The sequence below is a fragment of the Calidris pugnax genome, unplaced genomic scaffold, assembly GCF_001431845.1.
Source record: "Calidris pugnax isolate Ruff unplaced genomic scaffold, ASM143184v1 scaffold39, whole genome shotgun sequence".
NCBI classification, from domain to species: domain Eukaryota; kingdom Metazoa; phylum Chordata; class Aves; order Charadriiformes; family Scolopacidae; genus Calidris; species Calidris pugnax.
This window is the reverse complement of record NW_015090828.1, coordinates 746324-754727: the sequence shown is the minus strand read 5'-3', so window position 1 is coordinate 754727 and position 8404 is coordinate 746324. Positions and strand designations below refer to the sequence as shown.

Below are 8404 nucleotides of genomic sequence, written 5' to 3'. Positions count from 1 at the left end.
TTTTTTTTTTTTTTTTTCTCAGCACAGCAAAAATGAAGAAGGGGAAAACAGGCTTAACTTCTTATGCCTTAGCAACAATGTGAGCAGTGACCATGATAAAATCAGCATTGAGATTTTGCTCTTGGAATAGCATGGCAGAACATTTGATGTAGGCCGGTAATAAGTTTTATAGCAACTTTGTTTTTCGCTTCCTCCTTGTCCCTGTTCTACTCAGGTGACAGTTCAGTACATGCAGGAGAACGGAGCAGTCATCCCGGTGCGTGTCCACACCATTGTGATATCTGTGCAGCACGATGAAACCATTTCACTGGAGAGTATGCGCAAAACCCTGAAGGATCGTGTGATTCAAGCTGTTGTTCCTGCAAAATACTTGGATGAGAAAACTATTTATCACCTTCAGCCTAGTGGACGTTTCGTTATTGGAGGGCCTCAGGTTTGTGCTGTATTATTTTGGTGCTTTTATTAACTTGTCTTTGTCGTTGGGTGTGTGTCTTGAAAGAAATGCTCAGCTTTCTGGCATGTCTGCCCTGGGGTGTAAGAAGCAAGCTGCTTAGTGGAAGTTGTATGTGGGAGAAGCACTCAGGGTTTCATGTGCTGTCTGCCAAAGTACCCTTTTAGAGCATGGTTATATCATACACGTGTTGTGACCAGGCAGGCAAGTTGAGCTGAATCATACATTGCACGTGGAATGTGTAGCCCAGCTCTAGGTTTCCTCAGACCTTCTCAAGTCCAGCACTGGGTGAGACACACAGCCCTTTCTCATGGAAAGCACTCCTTACAGAGACACGGACAAGAGAAGGTTGACTTCTCTTACAGTGAACCTGATTTTCAGATCTGTATAGCTCACACTGTCCTGCCTGACACCAACGGGAGCTGAAGGTGTTAATATGTTGAGAAAATCAGCCCCTGTTAGGCTTTTCCTGGTGTGAAAATAAATGTTGCTTTTGCTTTATCTAGCCAATGCAGAAGCTGGGATTTATAATTTGATCCTGCACTCACAGAAGTCAGGCAGAAATTCCACTTTCTGTAGGATCAGGACTTCTGAGATTTAGTTTTTGAAAACAAATTAACCATTTCCAATGGTTTAGTCCAGTCCATTTTAGAATTGTCAGAGCAAAATTTCAAAGCCCCTTTCTGAAATAAGATCCAATTTTACAAAAAATCCAAGTAGACATTTTTTTTTCCTTTGCTGTTCAAGTTCATTCATTTTCTGAAATGTTCCAGAATTATTTCTAAGGTTTTTTTACATTAGTGCCATGGAACAGGTAGGAGGGTGTTGAGATTAATAATTACAGTAATGATTATACAAAAAACGTATTTTTGTGTAGTTGCATTGGTTGTATCACTGCAGCTTTGTGTATCATTGCCATGCTAGGCTATGGGCAAATGGGGAGGCACAATTCAGCTGTAACTTGAAGCAAATGAACATACAAAAAGCAGGCTGCACATATGAAAATTTTCAGGCATGCATTGAACTGCATGTATTTAAAAATGTAATATAATTACATATGGTAAAGCAAACAGGAATAGCTTTTCTACTCTTTTTGCTTTTTCTACTCTGTATTGCTTATGTTTGCACATACAAACACAGGCACATTGCAGTGGATGTTTGCAGCTTTTTAAACCTGGGACAAGTTTACTTAGTATGGGTCAATCTGCCTGCGTGTCCATGGCCTTACGACTGCTGTCATCACTTGTGCAATTTACAATAACATTGTGGCAACCAGAAAATGACTGTTTCTTTCCTTGTCTTTTATGTCTTCAACTTTCTCACTACTTTTCATGAGTATTACTCAGTTTTATTTATAACAACGATAGCTATAGAAGATGTCATACTCTCCAGTTCAGTTCATCTAAGGAAGACACACGTATTTCGCTTGGGATTTTCACTTTATGTTTTTGAGCACAGTGGTACCTTGAATTCTAGCAATGGCAAAATTTCTAATTTTGCTGCTGTCACCGTTTCCCCAACAGCAACACCCACTGGTGCTGTGAGGATATTACAGCGCTTTACAAATGCACTCATGCTCTTGCAGCACCTTCAAAACGAGGGCTGGGTTGTTTTTTTTTCCTTTCAACTGTCCATTTCTCTTCCTCTCACTCGGTTCTGCAGCCAAGTCATGACGGCACACAAGGTGTTCTCATTGCAACTGTCTGTGCCATCAGAAATTAAATTTGCGTCAAGCACAAGGGCCCCAGGAGGACAGGATCCTTTAGACAAGCTCAGCTCTCTGCAGTTCAGATTTACCTCTTGCTGCTTTCCTAATGGGATGGAACAAACAGTGTCAAAGGTTTTCTTCTGTGTATACGCACAGGCTTTTTAACAAAAACTTTGACTCTCCGCTTGTGTTTGCCATGCAAACATTCCAGCGGTTGAATTTTACTGACATGATATCCTGTAGACAAAGAATTTCAAACCTACCTGCACAGATAGTGGAATTTCAAATTTGACCATGTTTCCATTCAAACTGGAAAGCTTAAGCGTTTAGTAAATTGTGGGGTCAGACAATTAGTCAGGTACTGAGCAGCTAACTAAGATCAAATGGAAATATCGAGTACTTGTGAGGAGCAGTCAGTATAGCTGTGTAGGCAGCTGGAAGGTTATCTGCACTTTCTTATTAATATTTTAGAATATACATCTATAAGTATCTGTTCTTAGAAAGAAGTAATCCTTGTTTCTCAATTACCTATAACCTATTAGTCAATTACCTATAAATACCTATATCAGTTATAGGTAATTACAACAAATTAATTACAACAATGTACCCGTTGTGTATAGTTTAAATTAGACTATAATTTTTGGGGGGTTGAAAATGTAATTTTTAGTACACATTTGTATGACAGTCTCTGTAATGATGCTGCACTGGAAGTGCTGTCTGCTTGCCTCCATGTAATAATGTGTAAGGTAGCACTGACGTACCTTTCAATTATAAATACAAATATAAATACATCTGCTATGTAATATTCACACAACTTCATATTTTGACCAAAAGATATGAAAGTCTGGTTTTTATTTTTTTTAACAGTTTAAAAACTGTCAGTAGTTCCTCTATGGCATGTCGTTTGTTAGCAATATCCTTTATTCAGCTTGGAAGTGGTAGATACATCACTTCTAAACCAAAGTTCCCATATTGTCTGCAATATTTACTTTTGAAGCAGGCAGTGGCTCCAGCTATCTGGGTGTAAACCTGTTTGCTTGATTACAGTTCTCAATTCCTGAATGGCTTGTCTTATGAATCTGGCTTTAAAGAACATTTGTAGCCACTGTTGTACCTCAGTGAGACATTCCTTCCTCTGCCCCACAGCAATCCATATGTGGTGAACTTGCACATTGTTGTAGTCTTCTGAAAGATGCATAGCCTTCTTTAAGACTTATAATAAAATGAATTGTAAAATGGACAAACTCTTTTGCTGATTCAGGGTGATGCTGGTGTTACTGGTCGAAAGATCATTGTGGATACTTACGGTGGCTGGGGAGCCCATGGAGGTGGTGCCTTTTCTGGCAAAGACTATACGAAGGTGGACCGATCAGCTGCGTATGCAGCGCGTTGGGTGGCCAAGTCTCTTGTGAAAGCTGGGCTCTGTCGCCGTGTTCTGGTTCAGGTATGGTTTGCTATGAATGTTACTTTTCTCAGAAGGATTTTTCCTTTTCAGCTGTACCTTGAATACACATTTTATGAGATACTGTAGTAGAAATAGCCTTGGTGATGGCTTGAAGAAAGGAAGACCTTGATGTGCCTGGTTCAAGACCGCTGTGATGTCACTAATGGTCTATCAGCCCCGTGAAGCTGGGACTTTACATTTGGCTTACATTTTATTGTCTGTTTTTCTGGACATTTACGGAGCCCTCAACTCTCTGACACTTATCATGGAAAGGAAATGGGGTGACTGGGTAATGGGGAAGAGAGTTAGCCAGAAACCTCTGCATTTTCAAAGTCTTCTCTTTTTTTTCTGCAAATACAGATTGTGCAAATATAGGAAGTGAAGGAGAAGCCTTAGTTTTCCTAAGATGGTTCATGAATGAATGCTTTCTTCTGTTGCATACTGTTGCCCACTGAGGTGCCAAGTTTATTTGCTAACTCTGGTGTCTTTTTTGCCATAGGTATCTTATGCCATTGGGGTAGCTCATCCACTGTCCATTTCACTGTTCACTTACGGAACTTCCAAAAAAACAGAGAAAGAGCTGCTGGATATTGTGAACAAAAACTTTGATCTTCGGCCTGGAGTCATTGTCAGGTATGGAAAGATACGTTTTGTTTTAAAAAAGGAATTGAAGGTTATTTAATCTTTTCTGTTAAAAGTAATAGTTCTCAATAATAAGAACTTTTCATGTAGCCCTGAAGTACTTCACATTTAAGTTTTGTTGTCATTTTTATAGTTCTCCATTCGACATGTTTACTGGTATGCTTGCATCTCTAGAATATGCATGCTTGACTAGGGGCATGAAATGGACATCAAGATCAGGATTTTAATGTTCGTAATCATAAAATGTCTTAATGTGAAAAATTTTTCTCTTCTTTTTATTATACACACAGGGATTTGGACCTAAAAAAGCCCATTTACCAGAAGACTGCATGTTACGGTCACTTTGGAAGAAATGAATTCTCATGGGAGGTGCCTAAAAAACTTGTGTTTTGACACTAGCAGTCACCCTTTAAAAACAGGAAGAGGAGTCCATTAATTATGAGGATGCTTCCAAAAATCAAATTTGACAGCTTTTTATTCAACAAATGGAATTTTAGATTTTAAATGGAAAGAAAGAAAAAGATATTTTCTTGGAAATTGATTTTTTTCAACCCTCAGTGTCTTTCACTATCTCAGATATAAAAGACAGTCTTTTTAAATCAACCTAAGACAACAAAATACAGTTTACTTTTTATTGCTGCTCTTTTGGTTCTTTTGATAAAGGCAAAGTATGACTCAGGTACACAAACCAATGGCTGAACCTCAAACCTTTCATGGGCAAAGGCGAAGACGACTTTCCCAACTCTGGCTAAGGATCAGCAGATCTCTTGCTTCTAATTAGACAATGGGAAATTCTGGGGTCCAATTTCCTTACTGGAGTTAGCATTGCATACAGCTGGGGGTTGCTTTGATGGGAGAGGGCTGAATATCGCATAACTGTGTGTTGGCCTCTTCTGCAGAAGATGTTAACATATATGTAATATTTAAATCACTTTCACTGTGTATGTGCTCTTACTGTTGTGTTTCAATTACCTGTGTTTTTGAAACATAAGTGTGTCCCCCTATAAAACAGCAATCATAGAATAAAAAGCTTTTTCCTACCATGTATGTAAAGATGCCTCTTTTTCTATTTTTTTAATGTTGCAGTATAATGGTCCATCTCAATTCAGCCTCTTACACTCTTGTAGGATTTTAGTTTACCAACATAATTGAATTTTGTTAGATTTTGGAATTGTGATATGAATTTATCTTTCACTACACGTTTGATCACCGATTAGTCCTTGTGATTAATAGAAGCCCGGTGAAAAAGTATTAGGTTTTTATTTTTAACTGTTAGGTTTGTCCTATACAGTATGCTCTCATCGGTTTTGCTCCTCAATGTTAAGTTTATTGCATGGCTTATTAGGTTTGATGTAACTTTGGAATAAAATCAAGTGCATAGAAATGACTGCCAAACATCAACAAATAGATATAGCATAAGGTTGAATTTTGAAGCACGACCCTGCCCAGCAGTCTGTCGCCGAGGGACTAGCCGCTAGATGGCTGTGTGTCTCTCCACAGCTGTGGGAGCAGGTCTGTGCAGAAACCATGTCCTGTTTGTCCCACTACTCACTACTGTGTCTGGGTACCGGTACCTGTTCCTCAAGCTGTTGACAGTGACAGCCTCTCCCTCTGACCAGCGAGGGTGTTTGCTGTGCATGGTGGGTTGGCTGTGACCTAGACTGAGGACAATTGTCCTATAAAGTGACAAACTCCTTTTTGCAAAGGACTGTGGATTCATCCCAGGTTTGTTTAAACTGGGGGGGGGGAGATGGCATCCTCTGTGATCGGTTTTGTTGTCACCAAGGATGAACTTAATCCTGCGCTAGAAGGGTTACCTGCCTGTGGCCCCCAAGAGTCACCTAATCCTAGCATTCTAGTTTAAGCAGCAGCCTCTTAGATCTTCTACGCTGAAGAAATGCTGCCACCCCATGTTTCTCTCCTAACTAAATTCCTTTGTCTAGTGTCTCCCAAACAGATGTCGAGGTGGAAAAAAAGGTTGCCTGACTGTGATGATCATCAACGAAAAGCTGCCCTTCATTCTCTTGAAGTGTGTCACAAACACAACTTTTAGCTGTTCAAGCAGAAATTGCTCCACTTTATTAACGTGCTTAAGCAGTGTGCTAATAATTAGTGGTAGCTGATGACCTATGTGGACTGGGTAAGTTGAGACGAAGAAGCAGTAGGTTTATGTGTAGCTCCTGATCTCCTGAGGACTTAGAAAGTTAATCAGGGGCCCTCATTGGACACCTGGATACATTTTGGCAGGAAAATACCCTAAAGTGCAGCTGCATCTTGAAGAATATATTGGCAAAAATTCCCAGGCTATTTTCCCAGCTGCATATTGCTCATCTTACAAGGAAGAAGATTGTTGTGTGTGTCAGCCTCAAAAACGTAAACTGTTTGGAGCCAGGTCCTATTGGCCTGTCTAGAAACATAAGCCTCAGCCTTCATTATTAAAGTCTTGTTTTGCTAATGAGCTTTTACCAATCAGTAATGTATACAAAGGCATTTTGCTAATGATAAGGAAGTCGCCATTCATGCTGCTAGTCCCACACATACCTGGTTAGCAAGGTAAGGTGGCACAGTGTTGTTAGTGCGGTGGAGACCTTGCCATTGGCTTCACTTCATCAGGATCTCCTGGTCAGCATGGTTGTGCTGCAACTCGCAGAAGCAAGCAAATGAAAAATAAATAAAAAGAAGCCTGAAAAAGGGCTGTATAAATAAACGTGTTGCACAACCTAACATGAAAGCAGAATGTCCCGGTCTCAACAAAAACAAACATCTGCAGACAAAATGAACAATTCTGTGGTGGCAGGAGCAGTAAGAACCACCACAGAGGTTGCTGGGGGGGGATCTGTGTGTGTGTGCCCGGCTGGGGTGGTGGGCAGGGGAGGACGGTGTGGAGGCCTGGCAGTGATGGGGGAATGAGACAGGCTCTTGGGCTGTGACTCTGAAACCTGCATTTTGCAGCTGGGGTCACTCAGTCACACACCTGGGTGTTACCTGGATAATTGCATTAATTGGCTCGTAAGTGTATAGGGTTGAAATGATTGAACTTTTGCGGCAATTTTGCCAGCTATTCAGCTTTTGCTATAAATGGATATAAGCCTGTGAGGCTTGTGGCTCCATGAAAAAAAAAAAACAAAACAAACTACAAATAGAAATACCATGCAGTTCCTGATATAATATACCCACAGACAGCCAGTGTGCAGTTGGTGATATAACATACACACCGAAAACAGGTCCACGTTCCAGGGACTTTTTTTCTTTTGGTTATTTTTTTTTCTTTTCCTTTGCCCCCTTTTCTGCTGTGGTTGCTTCTTTGTTTAATCTGTCTTTAATAGCTCTGAAGCTGGAAATTGGAAACCGTAACTTGCTCTCTCTACCAGGTAGCAAAACTCTGGATGCTGCAGGATGTAGAACACATTCCCCCTGATCCAAATCTGTTAAACCATCATTTGATGTTCCAAGCTTTCTGTTGGAGTGTGATACACAGATTTGAGCCCTGCAGGTAAGGTGTACTTATGTTTTCTATATGATTGTATATATGTGTGTGAGAGGGAGACAGACAAACACAAGCAGATGCGGGGAGGGGGGGAGAGCAAGAGCGTGCCAGGGTGTGCATACACTAAACATGTTTACAGTAAACCAGTTAATCTGAAAAAGTCCCGGTGGGGTTGGCAGCAGCAGGGAAGCCAGACTGCCTCAGTAGGGTAAGGAGAAACCTCCCCTTGCCCTCCCTAAGCCCTGCTGGCAAACTGCCCGCTGGCTTCCCAGCAAGTTGGGCAATATGTGCATCCCCTTATCGCAGTGCTGGGTGGGAGCCAGCCACGATGTCAGCAGCCAGTGACCCACAGACATGCCGTTTGGTGCCTGACTCCATGCCTCAGCCCTTACGGCTCTGCAAGCAACAAGTAACTAGCCCCTGGTCTCCCGCACACAAAATGCTGTTCGGCTCCTGCTTGTACTGGAAAACACTGTTTTTTATAAGTTCGGCAGTGCTTCTTGCAGGTAAGATATTGCCATTCTTGACTATGACTAACAATTATTTAAATAGTGGCTGTCGTAGAGAAATGAAGCATCCCACTTGGGAGCCCAGCCCTGGGTGCCCCCAGACGGGGAATCAGATGGCTGAGTGTTTAGAATAAATCAATATTTGCACAGTTTATTCATGTTT

The 8404-nt window shown here is 41.1% G+C and overlaps 1 protein-coding gene across 1 annotated transcript in view; it reads left to right on the top strand.

Moving 5' to 3' along the window:
- The window catches only part of MAT1A (methionine adenosyltransferase I, alpha), an 18261-nt gene extending 12963 nt beyond the window's left edge, over positions 1-5298 (top strand). Inside the window, exons 6-9 of the mRNA XM_014940532.1 lie at positions 215-433; positions 3421-3603; positions 4103-4236; positions 4536-5298. Of these exons, the coding sequence (XP_014796018.1) occupies positions 215-433; positions 3421-3603; positions 4103-4236; positions 4536-4638 (639 nt within the window). The 3' untranslated portion in view covers positions 4639-5298. The remainder of the gene's footprint in view (positions 1-214; positions 434-3420; positions 3604-4102; positions 4237-4535) is intronic.
- The last annotated feature ends 3106 nt before the right edge of the window (positions 5299-8404 follow it).